This window comes from Notothenia rossii, assembly GCF_949606895.1.
Source record: "Notothenia rossii genome assembly, chromosome: 5".
Classification (NCBI taxonomy): domain Eukaryota; kingdom Metazoa; phylum Chordata; class Actinopteri; order Perciformes; family Nototheniidae; genus Notothenia; species Notothenia rossii.
The window spans coordinates 9827462-9853447 of NC_136903.1; the positions used below are offsets into that span (position 1 = coordinate 9827462).

The 25986-nt window shown below is 42.4% G+C and overlaps 1 protein-coding gene across 4 annotated transcripts in view; it reads left to right on the forward strand.

The window, feature by feature from the left end:
* Positions 1-25986, forward strand: part of peak1 (pseudopodium-enriched atypical kinase 1) — a 104414-nt gene that overhangs the window by 72337 nt on the left and 6091 nt on the right. For all 4 annotated transcript variants that reach the window (XM_079679892.1, XM_079679891.1, XM_079679893.1 and 1 more), the window contains 3 exons: positions 5432-8958; positions 16970-17199; positions 24000-24802. In XM_079679892.1, coding sequence (XP_079536018.1) covers positions 5555-8958; positions 16970-17199; positions 24000-24802 — 4437 coding nt within the window. In that variant the 5' untranslated portion in view covers positions 5432-5554. The remainder of the gene's footprint in view (positions 1-5431; positions 8959-16969; positions 17200-23999; positions 24803-25986) is intronic.

Consider the following 25986-nt stretch of genomic DNA (forward strand, 5'->3'; position numbering starts at 1 on the left):
AGGGGAAAAGAGAAACCACAAAGAACAACTTTAAAAGAATACAATTGGGAGAAACACAGTCAAGAAGTTAGTAATCAGAGGAAAGGAGCAGGAGAGGAAAGGAACAGACGGAAAGACAAACTCGAAGGTAAGAGAGGTTAACTACACGGATAATGAGTGAGGAATCCATCAGCTGGCCTTTCACCTTTTACATCTACTTGCCTCAGAAAGATGTGCTTGTGTGCTTCCTTTCAGCAGTAACACATATTCCCTTCTGAGAATCCTTTGTTGCTGTTTAGATGAAATAAAACAGGCACATACTATCCTCCAAATGTCATTGAAATGCTTCCAAACGGAATAAAGGCTCCCTGATTCACATTAAGATAGTCCACACACACACACACTCTGACACAAGCTCTCAATTCCCTGTGTGGTCCTTGTAATGAGAGCTGCTCTGTGCATGTGTGCTGAATGTTCAAACGTCATTATATCTCCTCTCACTCACGCTGCAGGTGACCTGTTGACTCACCACAGGGAATGAGATCCCTCACACTGCACAGACATGTCACATCACAAGTAGATGTAAGATGTAGACACGGAAAAAATGAATGTGCCACACACTGAAAACTCGGCTGAAGACTGACTTCAAACATATGAATCTATTAGGGCTGCACGATTTTGGGAAAAAATCTAATTGCGATTTTTCTGACAGATATTGCGATTCGATTTGCGATATTTGTTTTTAAGCGACCCAACGTAAGTTTATTGTAAAATGCGGCCATATCTCCGGCTAGGAAGGTCGCATCAACGTGCTCCCGTCTCTAGCACCCCCGCAGCCCGAGCTACGAGTGAAAGAACTAAACTTACATGAAACTTCCGTTGGGTTGCTTTAAAGTCAAGCTTCAGTTTAAGATTCACCCTGTAATAGAAACATGTGATGGAGCATTACTAACCTGACTCAGATGGTTTGTTTCACTAAACCATCTAGGAGAGCTCCATTGGAAGCCATTTGGAAAAGTATTTCAAAAATACTTGGCAGGTGATTGGATCAATCTGTCTATCACCTTCTATCATGGGCCACTTCGGATTGGTTAACAATGGCTGGTACATGTGGAGCACAGCACTTCTGATTGGTGTGGATGGCTGACACACAAGAAGAACAAAAAGTAAAAAAACGCAGGTTTTGCGATTTGATAATCGCATCATTTCAAATTTCGATTTAAAATCGATGAATCGTTCAGCCCTAGAATCTATATATATAGTCCTTTCGAGTGATTTCAAGCCTTTTTTCATGTTTTGTTTTGACTACATTCATAGCTATTAACAGAAACAGACTGCATTATACTGATGTGTAGACAATTCAGTTATGGAACATACATGTTTTTGCAGAAGAGTTTCCCGACACACAAATACACTTCTTACACACAAGCTGATCCACACACTGTTACATTTCAAACTTACATAATATGATGATAAACATGAAGTTTGACATTTCGAGACTCAGTCTAACCAAATGTGACATCATTGTTACTAGTCAATCCCGTGTTAACACTACATCAAAGTAAGAACATTTTTCTCTGAGCACAAATGATCTCATTTACAAAACACATTCATCGTTCATGCAGAGCAGGCGTTCCTTTCCCTTAGAAAGTCATCAGTCTTTTTTTACATATTGGATCTCTTTAAATTATCGACACTACTCCCTCGGCCTCATCAAATATTCATGGCAAGCAAGGCAGTGATAAACAAAACCAGACTGAGGAGAATAACTAATACGACTTGGAGAAGGAAGGTTTCACCAATGGAGACACATTTTAACCTGAATGTTTTTTGTATCTATAAAGCAATTATAGACTAAATCAATGTTACTGATCAGTGTCAAAGGTGTGTACATGTTTCACTTAGTATTTCAGAGTCAAATAAAAAAAAAAATCTGGTGGAAAGATAGAAGCAGAGAAGATTGGAAGTGTGTGCAACTGCAGCCTGTTTCCCAATACTCTCCGCGCCTTAGTGCTGCTTCATATCTCCCCAATCAAATATGTTGCAGTCACGCTGTGGACACACGCAAAGACTGGATCAATATCACACCGTCAATATAATGGCACAATCCCACCTAAGGGGAGCAAACATATCTCTATAATATTGCAGGGGTGTGTGATGCTGCATTTGTAGGATTACGCAACACATGGTAATTCTGCAAATGTGCCTGGAGGCTTTTGTGTAATTCAACCCTTTTCTATTATGTTGTGTAATGTGTGTTACATAATGAAAGGAACGCACAAATAGCAATCCATTATTTGGCTGACTGCCACAAGTAGAAACACTTATATTGCAATGAGTGAAACCGCAGTTAGAATCTTTTTCATGTTCAAACTAAGACGATTATATAAGCAATAGGGGAGGCGAGGTTTCCCAACGCTCGGTATGGCGTCTGGAGTTATCATATTTTAATGATGCGCCCCACACTGCGAGCTGTGTGAACTAAAAATACTGGACTGCATGATTTAGGGTAGGATTGTTGGCCAGATGGGATGTTGCTTTCCCTAAGGTACAACTGTCATTACAGATTAAATGTTGTGGGGTCTTGCAAACATTGCGCTACTATTTTCCTTTCGACTTAATGAGAAACTAAAATATATGTGCATTTTTTTTTCTGGCTGGTGGAAGGAGTGTCATATCAGCTGTTTCTGTGGAGGGAAGGACAAATCAAAACAACAACAGAATTGAAATGGTGGCTGGGGGAAAAGTAAAATATTCTTTCACGTCCGGTTATTGCTGGTGGAAAAATGTAGGTGACACATGCTGGATATTTCTTGCGTCTTAGAACAATTTCAGAAACACAAAGGCATGAAAACTGGAATTGTCTCATTAGCATGCAGCCTGGAAGCTGCTTTTCATAATTCCATAGAGCTGCTTTGGAGACAGAAAGCACAATAAGGAGGCTTTATCTTGATTTCAAAAGAAAACTGTTCCCTCTGCCGTCTGTCAGGGAAACATAATGGAGTTACAAAGGAAGTCAGTCTGGTTTAGATCGCGAAAAAATAAGTTCAGCTTTTTCTTAAAAGGTTTGAAATATCCATGTTAATACCACTTGTTTTATGTCTTCCACTGCTGTCTTCCTTTTACTCGCAATAAAATCCTAACTTAGTCCAGCTGTGTTTCAAAGAGAATGGGTTCATGGGGTTGACAAAATGAGTGTGGATGATTTAAAATGCTGCTTTTGTTTGATCTAAGGAGCAATACAATACGTACATAGAGAGACAGACATATTGGACCCAGTTATCCGTTTTTCTCGAGTTGTACTTTCATTGTTCCGTGAGGTTTTTTGAAAGTCTGCCACAGAAATATTCAGTGCTTACGTGTGCCATCATCACAGGTTATGAATATAATGTTATTGGAATTACAGTCTTTGTTTCCTGTGAGGATGAGGTCGATTAGGTGTAACAGGATAAAATTCCCCCCCCCCCACCCATCTCAGCTCGGTCAGCAAAGTTTGATTCAGGCGTTCCTGCGTTTATTGTGTCTCGCCCTGGGCAGGTCCAGGGTGTTGTCATGGTAACATCCTTCCGTACAGGATCCCACACCTATGACCTTTTTAGATAAGTGAGAAGACCAGAGCAGCCCTGCAGTAAATCATAGCCTTAGCTCCTTGTTGTTAACCACCAACTATGTGCAATATGTGTAATAATATTTATATATATGCCGTTAATAACTGCAATATATACCTGGCTGCTGCTAAATCCTCAGGACTGTTCAGGATGGGTGTTTTGTAAATTGTGCAACTTTTTTAATTATAATCTTTTGTTATCTTTAATATGTATGCATGCTACTTAGGTAACAATGAACACTTCCCCTCTTTGGGACTAATAAAGGTATTCTGATTCCAGCTTTATGTTATGAAATGAAGGTTTGGGCATAAAAGGATATAATCATCAGGCACAGTGTTGATTAGTATAGCAGAAGAGATGGAGGTCAGTGTCTATAAGCATCTTAATAGCATCTTTAAATGACTGTATTGTGGAGTGCCATGTCTGTGGCAACTATTTGTTTATTTGTTAAATGATCCATTTTTCAAAGTCATACAATATCTAAACGTCCCTCTTCTGTGACGTCACACACTACATTGTGTGTATAGACTGGCAGCCTTTACATGTCAAACAGAGCTAATGACGGTACTGTATCTAACCCAGCCAATTTATAGAATATAGCGTTATTCACGAAACTCACTTTAACTGCAAAAGTTTGAGCATCGTGCCACTTATTATCCAGTTGATCAGCAACGTTGATTGAAAGGCTAATAACTGTTCCACATACAAATGAAATGATTGTTCTGGTCTAACTTAAACTGGGTTATTTGTTGGTTTCCTGATGTCACAAAGTATGACGTAGTGGGCCAAGAAAACAGGATGTGTTTGATATTAATGTGCTGTTGCCGATAGCCTGTGGCCGTGCATGCGCCCAAGTGTTTTTTCTTTATTGCTCGGGAATACACATGCATATTTCCCAGCTTTTAGATTCAATGTTTTTTGTACATTCTGATCCAATAGTGTAGAAATTGTATCCACATATTGAATACAACTAAACTCTGGTTTGGTTGCAAATGATTTCATTACTTTAAGCTCTTTTCGTACCTTAATCTGGTCTTAAACAAATGAAAAGTCAGGTGATTGACAGTTCAGGACAGTCCACTGTCTAGCCTAAAAACACATTGTGTTACGTGTGTGTTTGGGAAATAATGTCTGGCTGAATTGTACTTCAATTGTGGTGATAGGCATGAAGAGCTACTTGTCGTTCATTGTTTATCCAGTACCAATGGAAGCCCTCTGAAACACCATGCCATTTGTAAAACTTTAGCGCATGTGAACTCAGCTGAAATGGGAAAGGTTCCATTTTCCATGTAGCTGATCTAGTTTGTAGGATTTAGGAAAATGAGGTTTTTGACTCAGTAGTATCAGTTCCTTTATCATCATCATGTAAGCCGGGCTGAAACAGCCAACAACAAGTCAGGACAGCAATACAGAAATAAGCTCTCCTAATCCTCTTCACTTCTGCACCTCTGCTTTTTAAGTCTTTCCGATCCAGTTGAGGTTCAGGAGGAGGAAGCACACTGCCCCACAGGATAGATCGGCTGCTAAGTAGAGAAAGTGTGCCACCCAATGGAGATAATGTAGCACTGCCTTCCTCATTCAGTCTCCCTCACACAGTTTGTGTTTGTTTCTCTCTCTCTTCCCCAATGTATCCTCTTTACTTTAGTGCAGCTTTGTGTGATAAGTATACTTATTGTGGAATGGGATCAATATAATATCAGTATGTTGATCCCGTATTGAGATATTTGCAAACAACTTGATCCAATTAGTCCATTCAGTTTGTTTGCATCATGGATTTAAAATTAACAAGTAATTCAAATTAAGTAACTTTTTATTAATACCTTTTTTCTTGTCCTCTTTTTCAGGTCCAGTATCCCACACGTTTGAGGATTGGATAGTGTTAATCCGTGTTGAACTACAGTCAGTTCCTGCAGCCTGTAGCTTCATGGAGGGGTTTCCTGTCCACTGACCTCACGGGACCAGCAGCCATGTCCGCTTGCAGCACCTTCACTGAGCACGTGTGGAAACCAGGCGAGTGCAAGAACTGCTTTAAACCGAAGAGTCTGCACTCTCTGTCTCAGAGTGGTGGGAGGAAGCCTCCCTCTGAGCAGAGGCCTACGACAGTTCAGCAACAGAATCCACCCCCTGCGGGGGCCAGAGCCAACACTAACCTAACCATCAACTCCCAGAGAGCTGGCAGTGGTTCTGCACCGCGCACAGGACACGTACGTCCCCCGGTGGCTAAGAAGCCAACTATTGCGGTTAAGCCCACCATGATGCTGCCCTGCTCCTCTGCAGGACTGGATTCAGATGGCAATTTACAAAGACCACCAAATGTGATAGAACAAGGCAACCTTTCAGCCTTCACTGTTTGGAATCGCAATGGAATGAACCGTAAGAGGCCTGGTGGGCCCAGCAACAACAACGAAGGAGAGGATGGAAGTGAGGAGATTGAAGGTTATGGACAATTTAGCCCAAGGACCCCCAGTGGAAATAACAACAGTGGACTTACAGATGTCCTAAAGGAAATCGCTGGGTTAGGCCCTGGCTTTAGCCCTGGCTTTAGCCCTGGCTTTAGCCCTGGCTTTAGCCCCACAAACCCTTCTGGTTCCAAGGACATGTTTTGGGGACGTATTAGTAGTTCATACAGACGCTCCTTGGAAAGAGGCCTTCCAGCCTCCAGCTGTCGTGCCATGGGAAGCAGCGGGTGTGGTGGTGGTGGCGGCACTCCTCACAAACGGGTATCCCTTAGCGATGGCTCTAAGGTCATCAGCACTGAGGGTGGTCGCTATTGCTACCCCGAGTTTTCCAGTGATGATGAAGAGGATGATTATGATGAAGAGACTGAAAGGGATGATGAACATGAGAGCTGGGATGAAAGTGATGAAGAGTTACTAGCCATGGAGATCCGTATGCGAGGCCAACCACGTTTTTCTATTTTCCGTGCCGCTACATTGTCTCCGGTGCCCTTTGCTGCAGGTAAAAAGTGGAATACTGTGCCACTTCGCAACCGCTCACTACAGCGGATTTGTGCAGTGGACTATGATGATAGCTATGATGAGATCTTGAATGGATACCCATCCCTGGACTCCAATGGGGCGCTTCTTCCCTATCTGACCCATGACATGCAAGGCAGTGGGTTCCTATCAAACTCAGAGTCTACCACCTCTCCGGAATCATCCTCATCGCTACCAGAAGATTCTCGAACAACTTCCAGCAGTGGGAGCAGTGCTCCTTGTGCTCTTCGAAATGGCTTGCATTCTCCCATATCTCCTAAGGCACCTGTCCCCTGCACTTCGCCTCTAAAAAAGGAACCCGTCCAGAAAGCACTGAGTCCCCTCAAGGTGACTGAAACACACAAGGCTGTCCTGGCCATTAGGTTAGAAGACCAGGAAGGAAGAGAAGGCTTGCCTATGCCCCAGGCCCTTCCAGGTCAACCAGTCACCATCAGCTTTAGTCCCACAGAGGAGCAGGCTAAACCGTACCGTATAGTGAATTTGGAAAAATCCCTAATCTGTAAACCTTACACTGTAGTGGACGTGTCAGCATCCATGGCCAACAAAGAAGAGAAGACTTCAGACTCTACTCCAAAACTCAAAAAACTGTCAATGCCTACCAGCCCCACATCATTCTGTAACGCTCCTAAAGGTCATCCCCTCTCTCCAACCTCCCCACTTTCTCCTTCTTCGCCTGGGATGCCAACACCCCCCACATCTGTAGGTCTGCCAGGTAACTCCCGGAAGAAATCGGGGAACATACGCTACCAAGAAGTGTGGACATCAAGCACAAGTCCTCGCCAAAAAATACCTAAAGTGGATCTAGGGGTTAGGAATAATGCTGGCCCCTCCATCACTACTCAACACTGCAGCCACAAGTCAGCTCCCACTTCTCCCATCGCTGGGCTACCTTCTTCACGAACTGTCCCTGTGAAATCCTCCAACTTCTCAGAGATTAAGTTTAACAGTTTCAATAATGCCGGCATGCCTCCTTTTCCTATTATTATTCGAGATGAACCAGCTTACGCCCGCAGCTCCAAGAATGCCGTTAAGGTACCTATTGTTATCAATCCAAGTGCGTATGACAACCTAGCTGTGTACAAGAGCTTCTTGGGACTCAGTGGGGAAATCCCACAGCCAAAAGCGGTGGGCAGTAGAGTAGCCAGCCATACCTATGAAGAGATTGGATCCTGTGAGAGCGTCCAGTCCTCCTCCACAGAAAAAACTATCTCTGGTCGAGGCACATCAGAGCGAGCGTCTTCTGAAGAGACAAAATGTCCACCTGAGTCAGCGTCAAAAGCGCCAAATGTCCAACCTAGAACCACTAAAGACTCTAGCACGGTGACAAGCACTGTGGTGAGCTACACCGTTGGCGCCCTCTCGCCCACTACACAAACAAATTCCCCTGCAATTCTTGCCAATACTGCAAATCTACCTAAAGCCAGCCCAACTGCCAATGCTGTTACACATACTTGCAAGACAAGTGGAGACAATAAAGCTGATCATACAGACTTAGCTTTGTCTTCTGTGGCAGTGGTAAGCCAAAGGGAGGAGGCCAGTGCTGTGCTTTTACAGATTGTGGCTTCCATTCATCCTCCCTTGTCTCCTCCAGAGTCGCCCTCCGCACAAGCCTACACCGACAGTTCTGAGGAGCTGTATGCCCTCCCACCTGATGCCATGAAGGAGACCCTCACCCGACCCAAGTCTCTCTTTTCAACAACCGATGGCTGTCTTTCCAAACCCAAGAAGGAAACGCCCACAAAAGTGTTATCTAAATCCCAGAGTGCCTCTGCTGCTGTCCCACTCTCCAGCCCCCGGTCAGAGCCCAATGCCCCCTTCCCTCCTCCTAGATCTACGTCTTCCCCTTACCACGCATCTAACATCCTGCAAAGACATTTTGGCAACTGGACCAAGAGCTCTGCCTCCAGTTCTCCTGTACGACCAAGCGAAGGGGAAGCGAGTCCAGGTGTAGAGGGGAGACGTATTTCAAATGAAAGCGCCAAACCCAAGCGCTGGATCTCCTTTAAGAGCTTTTTCCGTCGGCGGAAAGACGAGGACGAGCAGAGAGAGAGGGCGGAGAAAGAGAAGGAAAAAGGGAAGATAGTTGGGCTTGATGGAACAGTCATTCACATGCTTCCACCACCACCGATCCAACAGCACCACTGGTTCACCGAGGCCAAGCCAGAGGATCCCACCCAGAAGCCGACAATCATCTTCACCTACAAACCAGAAAATGGCAGCACCCCAGGCGAAGAGGAGGGAGAACTACGAGTGGAGGAGTGCAGAGAAAATGCACTGCTGACATCTGATGAGAGTAAGGAATGCAGACCTCTGAGCCCCGGACGAACCACACCCTCTCACAACACTGGAAGTGATGTCATCAGCAAGGATCTCAGGTATTTGTCTAAGATTTTTTCAAAGACTCCTGACACCACTGTTTTATTTAAGAGATTCCCAATGACCGAAGACTGCAGAAGACTCCCAATTCATCTCCAACCAAATAGACGTAGTCATGGGAAAGTTGTCTCTTTGTAATAAATAAGGATTAATTAGGGTCGAGTCCACACTTGTAGATCAAAACCTGTAGGATTGTGGCCCCAGAACAGAATGCAGTTATGATGCTCTTTAGAAAGATTAACCTGAAGTGATTTCAACAGAAAATAAGCTAACAGGGATTTAAAGGGCGAATGATACTTTGAGCTGCTGTCAGAAACATATTGCTTAAAGGTAGGGTAGGTAAGAATGGAGAAACCAGCTCGAGTGCACTAGAATTTGAAAGTACGCAGCCGGAAAAAAATCTGCCCCTTCCTTCAGACTTCCTTACAGAGCCCCTCCTCCAACACACACGAACGGGCACATGACCAATGAGGGCACGAGATAAGTTTGTGCACGAGATGGAAGGCTGACAGATATTCATTGCTATCGGGATGTTAAGAGCATTCCATGGAATATAACAACAAGTGTTTCTGAAGTGAACTACATACCCCACCTTTAAACATAAATCGTTTCAACACATATTTTCATTCGGACCTGTAGTTTAATGATTTGTATCTATCCAACCACTCATGCTCCACTCTCGCTTATCTAATTAATGATTTCACATCACTGCTCTTATTACTATCACCCGCATGGATTCCCTCGGAGCATTCATGGCACCCAGCTTGAAATTAGCATGCTCCAACTTTTGCCAGCTGCTTCCTCCAAAGAGCAGGGATGTTTCTCCCCCATCATACAGATCCCTTATTACAGATTCTAGAGGTGTTTGATCTGAACGTGGCATGTCTGCTCAACCACTTGCCCGAGCGACTGCATGGACTGAGCAAGTCTCTTCCCTTAATGCCATGTATTACCTGAGCAGCAGGCTCTGTGCTCAGCGGCTCTCCCATCAGTGTGTTACAAGTCATCCAACATCAGTGGGATCAACCTTTGCTCTATTAATCACTACTTCAGATGGTACTGTATGTTACCTTTCAAATATGCACACGCCCTCACATACAACCACACTCACTCACAGTGATCGTTGTACTTGGTCGAATAGTCAACAGTATTATTCATGATGAGTTCATTATCGGTTTGTGACCCGCTGTTGCCCTTTGCGTTTAACTTCTGGGGGTAAGCTTCCTACGGTGTGACTAATGGTGCCAGATACAAATAACCCAGATGTGTCGGATACACTGTATTTCCTGTTCTAAATTAAAAGCGTATTTCTGCTGAACTTGACTTGTTGTGCCTTAGAAAATTAAGCTAAGTGCAAAGAAATGCGCCTAGATTGCAATCAGTCAATTGGATGCTGATGTGGGCAAGAAAAAACAAACATCATTTATCAGGAAAAGCTGAATAGTGAAAGCACTAATAATGTGAAGTACTAATCACTTAAGACACTGTGATGGAGAATGCACTCGTTCATTTTGTGTTAATCAATGTTTTAGCACACAATTTACCAGCTTACTGTTTGGTGACAGCAGAAAAAATACATTTGGACTTCAGATACGCCATGTACATGATTGGATCCAGGGTGAAATAAACCTTGTAATCAGGCAAAGAAAAGTCGCTGAAACGAGACGGTGTGCAGCCTGTGGACTTTTTCAGACTTGTATTTCAAATGTAATTTAAATCTACATGTCAAAAAGCATCTCAGAGCCAATGATTAGGAATTAGAAATATGAAATAGATGCCATACAGCATAGCTTTGTTCAGTTCTTCATCATCTTCTCACCTTCAAATTATGACTTCCAACTCCTGCTGCCTGTATCCAGCATCACCGTCTCTATTTCAAGTCATTCTTTACCCGTTTCCTTCCATATCGCATATTTCTACTTTGAGCCCATAGCACTGTGAACTCTGGAATACGTCTGTCCTTTATTCTGTCAAGAGCTCGTCCCCATTCTGTCTCATTTCTAGCTACCCTGCTTTTTCTTCCCTCACAAAGTTTCAGCTCTAGGCATCATCTTTTACTTCCAGAAGTTTCTTTCTCTTCCGTCGCTTACAAGTAGTACAAGAACAAAGTATTTCCTAGTTTTGCTATTAATGTGAGTTATTTAGGTTATGTCATGCTGAAATGGGGTATATGACGGTGTACTATAACTATTTTAAAGTGCATTACCCAAAAGTGATATGCCATGATTAAAAGAAAAGTGTTTTTTTTCAACCACTTCCTACCGATGATAAAAAAAGACTAAAATTACATTTGTTTGTCTGCAACTTCAAAAACAGTTTTTTAAAATCGATACAGAGTTTTGTTTTCCTAGCTGATGTTGGCAATAAAGACAAACCGATGCAGTATTGCACATTCTTAATATTGCTTTTTTTATATTGATTGTTGCACACCAGGACTCTTCACAAAAACTGCTTTTTGACATTTTTGATTTAATAGTTGAAAAAGTGCTTATTACAAAACAATTTTTTAAAATAGGTTAGCCACAAACTTACTTCACTGTGGTTTCAGATTCAACACATAACACTTTGAAGTATCTGACCTTTGGTCTAGCGTTTATTCCTATTATATACCTGTCACTTTCTTTGTGACCTCGTTGTTTACAGCCCTAACTGTGAACGTGTCAATGAGTAACTAAGTTATTCACAGTTGGTAGTAGCTTACAGTGTTACTCCCCTGTGTATTTGATGTTTATCTCAGGTATTGGCACATGGATTTGAGTTGACCCATAAACAGAGAATAACTAAACCACTCTTGTGTTGGTTAGGACGTTGTCTAAATAGATAGTGTGATTTGTTATTAACTCTGCAGTTAAAAGGTTTTATAGACGTGTTGTTTGTTCAAAGCAGTGCTTCTGCCTACTACTGCAACTCAAAAGCCTTTCTAAAAATTGGATTTTGTCCAACCAACATTGTTTCTAAATTAAGTAGTCAAGCTGTTCGTCTGGAGACAAATAACTTTTTTTCAAATGTATTTTGTAGTAAAAAAAAAAGCATTTTCAGTTACTTACCAACCTGAGCTGTCCGGGTAAACAGACCAGCAGGTCAGTGATGTCATGCCTTACAGGTCATTCTGCAGACCTTTTGTTTTTGTTGACAGGTGAAGGGTTAATCCTTGCTGTTTTTTTCTATTTCTGAGTGCACTTTTATTGGCTAACCGTGGGCGTGCTCTTCAATGCTGGCAAACACTCATTACCTCAGGCAGGTGAGAGCATTCAGAGAGGCAAAACAGAGGCAGACAAGGAAGGGACATATGCAGGGGAACACTTTCTGGATTCTTTGCAACCAAACAGCCTGCAACCACTGCTCTGCCTAGGATGTGAATTCAACTTAACCTTGCATTCAAGGCTTCCAGATGGGAAGCTGTGTGAGCCAGTACAGTGGGTAAGAACTACAGCCCTTTTCTTTCATGCACTTCTGTAAATACCTGTGACTATGCAGGCCATATTGACTTAGTAGGGAGGAGAGGTTTCTTCAGCATATGTTATATTTGTTTTTAAGGATCAGAGATTGTTCATTTCTCAGACAGAAGTCTGTGAAACCGGGAAATGCATTGCAACACTTTCTTGCCGTCTGAACAAGTCAGGTCCTGACATTGAAACGTGTAGCAGCCATAAAGGTATTTATTGTGTCAAGGGCCTCTCAAAGTGTGTACTAGCCACGCTGGATGATTGTGGATGTGTTAGAGATAGACTTCTTTGTGATCTACCTGTATATTCTTTTGATTTGTTTTGTAGCTGACTCTAACCCATAATAGTCTACTTTGCAGTAAAGGATTGTTAATTGTTTTACCCTTGTGTATAACACAGTACAGTTTTGTTCAGTTAGTTAAAACCAGAACCATTAAATGATTTATGTTCACCCTACAGGGAGGAATAAAAGAGGAAACGTATACAAGAACGGGAAACAGCAGGTTTCTTTCATGCCTGACTTTCTGCATTCTATTTGAACACACTTCAGGACATGCTATTTTGTATATTTAACTCAGACTTTACGCCTCCATCTTTTCACACTTTACTTACTCTTCCTTCTGAAATGCTCACGACAATTTGAAGGGCCTTTTATATCAGCTGTCCGCCGCTGCCAAGTGCTAAAGTAACTCAGAGGCTATTGATCGCCTCTCTTCAACAGAGACACAGAGGCCTTGTGGTCTACAAAGACACATCATAAACTTGTCAGATCGGCAGTTTTCCTCAGACACAGCTCGAGGGCCGCGACAGACTAATGGACAGCTGGGGGTTTACTTGAAGTGCTCACTTTGCCATCACTTCATAATGAAAATATTGCAATAACACTACCAACATTTGTGTTGTACAAAAGAACCAATGGACAGATTAACATTGAATTGCCACAAGATCATTTTATTAGATTTTTATCAAAAATGACAACTCAACACAAAAATGTTTTCTTGGAAAAAAGTTGAATTTGGCCCAAATGGATCCATGTAGCCATTAACAGCTTGGTTCTCTTCTAGGCACAATAATGGGTTCAGTTGACCATTTAGTGTTGTTTGAGATATCAAATTACCTAAACTTCAAATTCAGGAAATCAGCAAATATCTCTTTTAATATCTGAGTTAAGGCTTTAGCACTTGATTTGAGCCTTTCAACAAATAAGTGCAAATACAGTCACTGCCCAGCTTTTTGGTGTAAAATCTAACTCTTGTGTTTCCTAGTGCTAGACACTGTGAACAAAAGTGCTAAAAGGCCACAAACATTCCCTTTGACAAAGCCCTCTTTGAGCTCTGCTGTCTCATGACCTCTGCTGTTTACCGACAGGGACATTGCCTTTGTTCACATCAGTCATTAGTCATATGGACAACATGTTTAATCACACTTCCAGTCATAGGAAATGATACTTCTGATTCGGACTCGACAACCATTACTGTCAACCTGCCCTACCCATGATGACACCTGAGGCTACGAAAGCAGCTCTGTGAACTTTTTGTGACCTTTCTTTTTTGGCAGTTGATCAAAACTCAAAACCGCAGCAACAGAACAGGGAACAATACGCCGCCACAGCAATCTGAAACTCACAGCAGACTGCAGGGCCAGCCACTTGATCAAAAGCTACGTACTTTGTGCATTACAATAGGAGTTAACATCTACTGTAAGTTTAGAATGTCACCGAGCCTAGGGGGCCACAGCAGGTTGCCCGAGGCTGTAATGCTTTACTCAGGTCACATTGAAAAGCCTCGTCTGAACTGTTGTAAGATCAGGGGGCAGTACCCAGGTTGCTTTGAGTATCTTATTAACTGTGATCAGACGGGCAGACTGCTCACAGATGGCTCTCCATGAAACACCAGCTGCCAAGGTTCATTTAGCGAAGAGCAGCGAGACACGGATATCCAGGTGACTGCGAAACAAAACATTGCTTTTGACTTGATGTCGTATTGTAAACTTTAATTAAAGGTAAGGCTTTGTTGAGCTACATGGCTTTTAGCTCTAGACTTTAGCCAGTTGTCTTTTATCATTTGTATTCTGTAAAGCAAATTGTTATTGCTTTTGCATTTCATATGTTTGCTATATTGCAAAACATTCCTAGATGTGCTCTGCTGATAATCATTTTGTGATGGAGAGCTATATCAAGATTGCACTCAATGTGTTTATTATCAGCTCTTAAGGAACCAATGATTGTATCTGTATTTGTATCCCTGTTATCATTTAGGGGATAACAGTTAGCCGGCTAGCTTGTGAAATATTAGAAATTGTAAAAAAAAACAGCAGATGAGCAACTTTCATAATAACTAAACAACAATCGGAAGACGTCTTGGTCAATATTTGACAATAAAGACTCTACTGCGCTTTAATAATCAGTTTTTATACAAATATTTTTCGTCTTCATTGATACATTTTCAGTTTTTTTTTTTCAGTATTTACTCACCTAAACAAATAGTCTGTTACCTTCCAACAAACATATTGAATGCGTTTCCTTCCTGACATATTTTTTAAAGTATTTTTCAGAGTAACATTTAAGACATCCATGTTTACTTCTGGACATTTGGAAATAGTGGGAAACCATTGTATTTGAACGGCATCACATTTGCTTGCTTGTCAGTTTTGTTTGTCTCGTAAAAATGTGGCATTGCAAATGGTCAAAAGCTTCACGTAGTACCGTTATGACATGACATACAGGCCCCCGTGGGCAATTATGTTCCTGTCATTACCTGACAGAGACACATACTGCGGGGCCTATCTGCTGTATAACTTGCATCACATGTAGCAATGAGCTTCAGTATACGACAAGTCTTATCATAGCTCCCCCAGGGCTTTCACACTGTGCAATCCCAACACCGTGATACCACAGCCTGAGAGACTGTGAGATATGACCCACATCACTAGAGTCTACAACTGTCAGTACATAACGAAGTGAAAGGCAACATATACATATTCATCATAATGTTCATCTACTGCATGCATTATATATTCATCTGATCTGTCATCGTGAAGAACAGCATTACTCAGAGACATAAAACACAACAGATCAAAAAGAGAACAGTCATCGTGTTTCATAATGCTACTGCCGTGATTTTTTTAGAGCATTCATTTCAATGCACTTTAAATATGTCTGTCAGCTGACAAGGATATGTTCTCTTGCTACGTTTCCGAATGCCTCAATACACTTCTAAATCTGTGTTAACTATCCTATTCTTTAAACAATCTACTGTGACAGGTTAAACGTTTCCCACCTCTTTAAACACAAATCAAAGACACCCGTTGTCGCAGATTGGTTTTCAAAACATAGTGTTGTGTTACCTATAAAACACACCGTGCTTCAGAAGCCCCCCATTTAGAGCCGTGACTGATCTCACTTTCTGAGAGGAAAGACTTGAGCTGATGAAGTGAAGTCTTTTCATATCCTTTGATGTTTGATAGTGATCTGTAAGACAAAATGAACGCCAACCAAAGCTGTCTTCAATAGCATCTCGTTTTTCATCGATCAACATTACTGCCTCAGCATAAGAGCTTAGTGTTATCGCTTTGTTCTGTTTTGATTTGTTTTCGCAGATATTTAATTTCAAATTCAACCCTATCACCAACAGAAAGATGAACAAACTCAATCAGTTAAAAAAAATAACAAATTCCGATTGATCGGAACTGTGATTGCGATGTCATTGGGATTGATCATTTATTGCATTGCTCTTTTTATCATAGAAAATACAAGGAGAAATTATATTTTGTGAAGTCCGAATGCGATTTATAGGCATAGAAATCCCTACAGCTCCAAAATCCTTCATTCCAAAAGGTCTTTGATAAATCTTTAGCCTCCTTATATTTTAATATTGCACTATTAAAGGTCACCTATTATGCAAAATCCACTTTCTCATGTCTCTTCTACATCAACTTGTGTCCCTTCTGTGTAAAGAGATTCGGAAAGTTTCGGGAAGAAAGACCCTCTCTCTTTTTTTTTTTTCAAACCTGCCTGAAAATGAGCTGATCAGATTTTGGCCACTTTATGATGGCATAACGATTTTTTTGGGTTGTGTAACCATTAGCCAATCAGCAACCAAGGTAACCCCCCCCCCCCCCCCCCCCCCACCTTATCACCTGAATCTCCTCCTAGAGCAGCATTGTGTTCTTTTTAACCAAATCTCTCTCAGAGGGGCGTGGGGAGGGGCTCCTTATTTTCATCTAAAGTAACAGACAGAGAATAAGCACTTTTGAAACAGGGCTGAAACAGAGGGGATTATGGGTAATGCTGCAATGATCTGTTTGGTGTTTGGAGCCAAACACTTCAGAGACATGTTTTGTATATATCTGAGACCTATAATATATTGATGAAAAACAGTATATTAGGGGACCTTTAAGTCAATATTGCTTATTCGATATATATATAATATATCAACATTTCAAATAATTGTGCAGCCCAGGAAAATATCATAGATCACGAATATGGTAAGAAGGAAAGCAATACTAGTTTAATCCAGCTGTTCTTTATAACCAAATGAGCCATTCCTGTCTCTCTCATCTGCAGCCAGGTACCAGTCAGTGGCAGCGCTGCTAGGGATGGGGGGGGGCCGTGCGCCTCCCTGCCTGCCAAAGTGAATCTGGGGCTGCTGCTCGGGGAGGGAGAGGAGGGTCCGGCCAACCAGGTCTCCACGGCAGCCTCAGCCAGCGAGGGCAGTGCCAGCCTCGGAGAGCCCGAGGACGACGGGAATCACTCCCCCGCCTCCAGCCAATGCAGCGCCACATACAGCAACCTGGGTAAGAAGAACACATCACTTTTGAATTGTTGGGTTTTAACTGGTGTATCATACACATGAAAGCATGGTTTTAAAATAGCACGTGTACAGGGCTGTGTAGGTACGGGAACCCCAAAGTCTCCAAGCTCTTATTGTTCAAAAAACAAATTTGTTTTGCTTAGGACTACCCTCTCACAAAAATGACATAATAACTGCCACTACTTTACAAGTTTACTGATTTTAAACAAAATTGAAGTCATAATGCTTCCACATAGTGTTTATTTATTCGTTATTTACAGCAAACATCTTCACCACACTCTTCAGAGCATTGAAAACAAGTTATGTAGTTAGACCCCATAGTCCAATTTGCGTTAGATTGTTGTATTGATTTGTATATTTTGAAACTGAGCACAGATTATTTTTGAAAGCACCACATTTATCCTTACAGCTGCTCTGTTTGCCATTTCTGTAACGGCCCGTCCACACTACAGCTTCGACAGCTTCAAAAACGGTTTCCAACGCGTCTGCCCATTCACTTTGAATGGGGTGACGTCACGTTGCCTCGCTTTTCGCCGAACTGAATTGTGGGTAGCAGAGCGGAGCTTTCCTGGCGTTTCAGGCTGCAAAAGTTGAGCAATGTTCAACTTTTGAAGCTTCTGAAGCTTTCGGTGGAAGCGTTAGCCAATCAAATCATATGCCAGTACAAGCTCTAGCCAATGAAACCGCTGCTTGTGTGTCAGGGGCGGGAGATTCATGTGATTGGTTGTTGTTCGAGCTTCAGACCAGAGTCCTGCATCGGGTCGGGTATCCGCGGGTACCCGACGGGTGACCCGCAAAAAAGGTGATTTGCGGGTGGTATTTTTTCAAACGCTTTTTTCCGGGTTCGCTTCTGGGTAAAACAAAGATGATGCGGGTCCGGTTGCGGGTGTTGCATAATAAATATATTTAAACAATAATAATTTAGTTTAATGTTTAAATCCTCAGACCTCTCCCCCGCGGGACCGAGCATAATCATAACCTCTGCAGCGCATCTATCTGCTGCTGAGCGCACCACATTCTGAATGGCTGAGGTGAAGCTCTCTGAAAATACAGCATTTTCAATAACTCTTCCTCAAGAGCGAAATCCAACGTCTGGGAGGCTTTTGGTGTCATCCTAGATGGAGAAAATAAACAACATCCCAGGCTTTTTGAGCCAAATATGCAACTGCGTGTGTTAATAATTGCACGTTTTCACTGCTTATATATATGCGGGTTCGGGTCCGGTTGCGGATCTTGTGCCGGCGGGTCGGTCGGGTTGCGGAACTAATTAGCAATATGTGCGGGTAGCGGGGCGGGTTCGGTACTGCACGTCACGGGTGCGGGGCGGGAGCGGGTCTTGAAAATCAGACCCGTGCAGGACTCTGCTTCAGACACGCCCGCCGGCAAGCTTTTTTTGAAGCTGGAGTGTGGACGGGCTGTAAGACTTACTTTAGTCAGCGGGTGCATTTTTGTCTCTCCACACAATTGGCAGTTCACTGCAAAAGGGCTAATTATACTTTTCTTCAGTATCTGCACCTCCACAAGTGACAAGTCATAATGTATTCCCTGCTGAGCTCTAGATCTCAACACATCCATCACGTAACTTTGGATCTAGAATACTTCAAAAATATTGTATGTTTATTAAGTTTGAACATGTCTGCGCTGAGATTAGTTCCTAACTTTTAAAGATCAGAACCATTTGTTTCTGGCTATTCAAAGAAGTGGATCCCTCACTCGCATAAATCAACATTTATGTACGTGTTTCGCTCTCTCTGTGTCTCATGCCATTTGTGTCGTTCTCTTGTTGGGTTTCTGAAACCACGGGATGATTGAAGCTTTGGAATTAGGGCTGCACTATTGGCCACATTACAACAGAACGTATTGCATGACTGACCACGGTACTGCTATTAGTGTCATGAAAGCTTTTAGCCTCAAATTAAATCTGAGACTAATTATTATCCTGTCTTTGTTCCTGACATTCCTAATTGCTTGGTCTGACAAGGCATTTCTTTAAGTCCACCACCCCCAAATGTCGAGCAAGACAGCAATGTTCAGATTGTTTCTATTGTGGACTGCAACTTCACATTCCTGAAATACCATGACAACAAAGTTCCTCCATTATATTCTCTGTTTGGGGGCCTGTCTGTGACTAGTTGACAGAAGACGTGACATTTCGTCATTAGACTTTGTCGGCAGCTGAGGACCAGATTTTGATGTGCAGGCTTTTTGAAGCAAAGATAGAAGGAGCAGCTATTTTTGACACAGCTGTCAAACATAGCTGGCCACTTAACACATCAACCTAGCTCTGTTGGTGAAAGAACTTCACTTAGATGAAGTGGTGGTGGGAAAAAATGGACATGGAAAGTGGATAGTGTGGGTTTGTGGAGCAGATACAGTACTAAGGTCCTTCATGTTTGTGAGATTTTAAAATATATGTGGCTTCTATGAAGGGGTTGACTGGAGAAACTGTGTTAGTGTTTTTTTATGAATCTGACTGCACTCTGGCTCTTCTGGTGGATATATTTTGAATATGTTAAAAGCTCTCTGGACGAGTTATAATGAGCCGCCTGCAGCCTGATTTTTTACTCTTCTTCTTGCTGCTAATAAGGAACGTGGCAGGAGGGCTTTCAGTAACACTACACATTTTCACCGCTGTGTGTGTGGCCCTTTAAGATTGACAACCTTCTCTCTGAGTGGGATTGAAGTTTCCAATTGTGTCTTGTCTGTTGTACGACTATTGGCCAAAACCAAGTCGTATTTCTCTTTTAAAGACTTAGAAAGGGTTATTAATGCCTTCTTAACCTCAAGACTGGATTACTGCAACGCTCTTTACGTGGGTATGGACCAGGCCTCAATGAAACGCCTGCAGCTAGTCCAAAACGCAGCCGCACGTCTTCGTGACTGGCCACAAAAAGCGTAACCACATTACCCCAATTCTGGCCTCACCGCACTGGCTTCCAATTCGGTTCAGAATTGATTTTAAAATCCTTTTATTTGTTTTCAAAGCCCTAAATGGGCTGGCTCCGGCCTATATAGCTGAACTCCTCCAGCGCTACACCCCAGCCAGAGCTTTAAGGTCTGCTGACCAGCTGCTGCTTGTAGTGCCCCAGACCAGGCTCAAAACCAGAGGGCACCGAGCCTTCGCAGCAGCTGGCCCCAGGCTCTGGAACACTCTGCCCCTCCATGTGAGGTCAGCCCAGACTCTAGGGGTTTTTAAAACAAAACTAACGACTCACTTCTTCTCCCTGGCCTTCTAGTCAGAGCGGAGCACGACTCCTGACTTTTCTCGCCTTTGCTTTCTATTACCTTAATCCATATCTGAAAAACGCACTCAGACAAATTGCTATATATAGAAATTCCAGTTTTGAAGACAATCCGTTTGCAACTCTAGAGCACAATATAATGATAAGCAGACGAAGGAACTTGTTGCCGTAGTGATTACTGTTCAGCCCTCATGGTTCAAATATATATCTGTTGTAATTGATTGTCTTTTATTGTGATTGTAGTTTTATTGTGATTGTAGTTTTATTGTGATTGTAGTTTTATTGTGATTGTAGTTTTATTGTGATTGTAGTAATGTGTTTTTATTACATGTACAGCACTTTGGCTCGACCAAAAATCGCTTTTAAATGTGCTTTATAAATCAAACTTGATTTTGATTTGATTGTCGGCTGAGCACTAAAACTAGTGATTCGCCTCGCTCTCTGCTGTGCACTTGCTTCTCCACTAATACTCTCAGTTTGAACACTTCAGTAGAGAATCACATCCTCTTAGCTTCTCTCTCTCAGTATACCCACACTGGTGTTTTAATCAGAGCATCAGGCAGTAGGAGGCAGAGCGCTCGCTGCCTCGCTCACAGACACATCTCCAGTATTGGTGGGAGCGCTGAGCCTGTTGGCACCAGCAGACTCTCAGAGATGGAAGCAGGGAAGGACGCTTCACTCTGCTTCACGTTGCACCCCATTTCCCTTCAAACTTTGAGGCACTAGTGGACTTGAGGTAGGCTCGTGTTTTTCCTGCTTATCTTTCACTAATCATCTCTTTCACCAGCGGTCCCCTTTGTGTGTCTCTGTTTTCTTCCTGCTCACCCCCATGCCTATTTATATCTCTTTCTCTGTCACTTCTCTCACTTTTACCATCTCGAGCCACACCCTCCTCTGCTCTCACTTCCTTTCTCCTCTCTGTTCTTCTTTATTCTACCCACCTCCTGCATGGTGTTTTTGAACCATGAGGGCTGAACAGTAATCACTACGGCAACAAGTTCCTTCGTCTGCTCATCATTATATGGTGCTCTAGAGTTGCAAACGGATTGTCTTCAAAACTGGAATTTCTATATATAGCAATTTGTCTGAGTGCGTTTTTCAGATATGGATTAAGGTAATAGAAAGCAAAGGCGAAGGAGTTGTTTCAGACACTTAAGGCTTTTGATCACGAGGAGAAGAAAATACAATCATCCTTTTAATCCGGATAAGATTCTGACACTCTTTCATCCCATGGAGAAGGACACAGGTCAGAAGTTCAGCTGAGCATCACTGTGTTGTGAATTGAAAATAATGACGTTGTTTTCTGTTTCAATTACTGCGCACAACTTTTCACTAACACTATTTTGAGATTTCTGCTTTTTAGGAATGCATCATATGATATCATTTATCAAAGATTGGAAACCAGGTTAGATTTCATATTCCTTAAGAATAAGCTAAGAGCCTTTTGTATTATGTTTAAATGCCCTTTACAACGAAAAGTTTATTAAAATAGAAATAATGGAACACAGTTTGATAATGTTTGGAAATGGGAGAATACTTCCCAACTAATGTATTCAGTATAAAGGAAAATAAATGTGAAGACGTCCAATTCAGGCTCTGAAAACATTTTGATGCCCATTTTTTTTATATCAAATTGAAAGATAACAGACTAAACTATAAGGGAAAAATAATAATTAGCACATTACTTAGCCATGTGGGGTTTTCTGTCCCCCCCCAGCAGGTTGTTTAACCATCACTTTTTATTTCTGAACATTAAAGTATTACTTTTTTACATTCACAAACTGAGTTAGTCTGATGGCATTTAGTTACAGCCACACTGCTGCCATAGAAGTTGCCTCTGACTTGAAGAGGGAGGTTGTTTCTTGGATGGATTACTGCAGATTGGTGGAGGGACACATTAAATAGACCCGTTCCAGGGAGGATTACCAAGACTCATTTACTTTACCCTGACTGCTCTTTCTTAAGGCTCCGTCTGCTTTCTTAAAAAAAATAATGTCAACGTCAAGCACACGTGATGAGTCACTCGTTTGGGTTTAACAAGAATGTCTGAAAGGCATTTGTTCGAGGAAAGGCCTTCATCGTAGGGATGGAGCATATTTGGCAAAAGATGTGACTTTGAAAGACATCTTAAAACACTCTCATCGTGATCCTAGAAACCGGGTTACTCCCTGGTGAGTTTAAAGATGTGCAGTAGGGTTGTCTGTGACCTCGTACACCCGCTCAATTAAAACTATGAGGCTGTTATATTCCCACAATGCAAGTGGCACGGCTCCGTCTGATCTTTTCATATCGCAGCTTGTCTCTGACACATCTGCCTCTGTGGTCCTTGACTCAAGAGAACATGGAGGTAGTCTAATCAACCCCTCAACCCTTCACTTCCCTCCCACCACCAGCCCAGAAAAATAAGGTCACTGATGGATGCGCTCTACGCTGCCTCTTTAAGCCTCGCTGCTGAACACAACTGCAGATTGAGCAGCTGGACGGTTGGAGGGGCGACTTGAGCCCAGCTGTCCTGCTCTCTGGCTTGGATTTTCCTCAGGGCCATTAGTTCTCTCACGTGCCGCAGCATAAATCCTTGTGTCAGCCTCTCGTCTGTAAGAGAGGCAGCAAGCCAGCGGGCGGCTGGAAGCACCATGTGGCAGACAGGGGAATACTGGTGGCAAAAGAGAGTAGGATACATTCAGTGTGGTTTTTATGCTTTCAGCTGTTAACACTTCTGATCTGTCTTTTGGAAGGTGACATTCAGTTATTCACATTTGATCAAAAAAATGTATTAACATGTCCAATTTATTCAGTTTTGACGGCAAAAAAAAAGACCCTTTAGATCAGTGTTTCTCAAACTTCTTCATACCTAGGACCACTTAACCAATGCAAAATATATGGGCTATATCATGCAATCGAAAGTGAAACTTAAGCTCGCTCCATTGCGGAGATATTCCCGCGAGAGTGCGGAAAACTCAAATTAATTCATTTATTTCAAATGTGAAATTTTACCAATATACTCACCGACCACTAGGGGGCACTCACGGACCACCAGTGGTCCGCGGACCACACTTTGAGAAGCACTGCTTTAGATCCTGAAACGTTTGCCTTTTTGGACCAATATTTATTCAGTGAATATTTGTATGCCACTAATAACGGTAATAATGGTGATTTAATTCCTGAATCTGCCATGAAAAATATTGATTTGAGAGAAATGCAGTGAAGTAAAAGCACAATATTCCCCTGAGAAATGTTATGGAGCAATAATGTAAAGTAGCATAAACTGGAAATACATAAGTGTATGTATGTCCAAGTACTAAGTAAGTAAATTGTACCCATGTCCGATGTGGGAATAAAGGTACTTTTCTGTTCACTAATCACCAACGCAAGCTGCCTAAGTGGTCATTACATTATCTAAATGTATTAACGAGAAATCAGATGTATTAAAGCTGTATTTCCTTTTCAAACTACCATGTGGGTCGCACTTTGGTTTCATCATTCTGAATTTGACTGATTCTTGTTCATCCAATAAACATTTTGTTATCTTTCTTTCCTGTAGGTCAATCCAGAGCAAACATGATCCCACTGAAACAACCCCGAAACATCAAAGCATCCAACGATACGTTAGCCTCCATCGATCTGGACAGCCTTGCTGACCAGCCGGCCCTGAAGGCAACACCACCCCCTCTACCTAAGAAGAACGTTCCTCGCTCCAATACCGAACCCAACCTCGCCGGCAAAGACTCTGTCCTGAGAGCCCGGGCTGAGGCTCGCCCTGGGGGCACCAACCTGAGCGTGGCCAACCCCATCTACGACCTGGACTCCACGTGGGAGACGGCCAGCCAGAGCTCCTCCCTCAGCTCCGAGCCTCATCGCGTCCATGACCAGGAGAGCGGTGACTCTATGGAGAGATCAGCTGCTACTAACAAAGTCCGCCCCACTAACAGCGTGTCCTCTCTGGTTCCTCAACCTGTGTCTGCTGCACCCAGCGCCACGACGAGCAGAGAGAGGAGGGCCTATCTGAGCACGGAGTCTCTGGCCGGGAGGGGTCGTTCAGCGGGTCGAGGCGCTGCTGCTGCTGCCGGAGGCTCCAAAGCCCAGAGACCCGCTCTGTACCGGGGGTTGGACAGCTGGGACGAGGTGGTGGGGAGGATCCGGGGGCTCCACACGGACACACTGAGGAAGCTCTCAGCAAAGTGCGAGGACCGCTTCATGGCCGGTCAGAAGGACCACTTGAGATTCGGTACTGACAGCTGGTCTCACTTCAGGCTGACCACCGGGAGACCCTGCTGCGAGGCGGGGGACGCTGTGTACTACACCGCCTCCTACGCCAAGGACCCACTGGTCAACTACGCCATCAAGGTGAGATATCTGACCTGTTTATAATATAATAATAACAATAATAATTAGGGATGTAATGATATATCGAATATCGCGATATCGCGGTAAATAGATGTCTCAATACCGTCGTTAGACTGACAAAATATACCGCAATCTTTTTTTTTTTTTTTTTTCTAATTTTTTTTTTTTAAACTTTATTTAACCAGATGGTCCTATTGAGATCATCAATCTCTTTTTCAAGGGAGACATGTCCTTTTTATCGCGATATTATCGTACCGTGAGCTTTTGGTATCGTTACATCCCTAATAATAATACATTTCATATATATACCACACTTTCTGTTTGGACAATGCATAAACAGTATTTGTCATTTAGAGATGGAAAGCTAAATGTATGCATACAAATGAGACAGTGTTCTGTACTGATTGTATGTACAAAGAGAAAAAATCTTTACAAAGAACACAAACAAACAATAACAACAACTAAAGTAATCCCCTACATTCACTGCCAGTGAGCCTCATACACACGATAGCACACTTTAAAAACAACGTCATCTCAAGGTGCTTCACAATGCAATTATAAATCTGTTTATTCTGCCCGACAACAAAATTAAGACCGACTCTATCCGTTTTTATTCTCAGTGTAATGCTGGTATAATATGAAGCTTCAAGCATGCTTCCTCTAGCCTCAAGGCCTTTATAGATTTCCTTAAAGTCCAGTGTTTACTGCAATGTCATTATACACAGAATCATGCTCACTTCTCCTGCCAACTTTAATCTAACAGAATCCACATCATGTGTTTATTTAGGAGATACATGCTATTATGTGAAGAATAGAGTTGATTTTTTCCAGTTTATGGTACTACTAGATGCCCGAAAGTACCGTTACTACGTATTACTACAGCTTTGAACTACACATAATTTTAAAAACACAACTTAACAAACGTATACTTTGTCTCACTTTCCAATCAAAGCAGTTTTATTTTGCAAACATATACATCTTCTTGCTTTAGGCCAGACTAAATCATGCAAGAAACTGATTTGTTTTGTTTGAATTCATTAGCGTGTTCTTTTTTGGTATTTGGCTTTTGCTTTCTCCCTGCGTCGAGATAAGATGAAATGGGAGTCTGGTAGTTTCTCCAGTTGCCTTGGACACAATGGATCCTTGTATTTAGTTTTTGTGTCGAGGAATCTCCTCCCACTCTC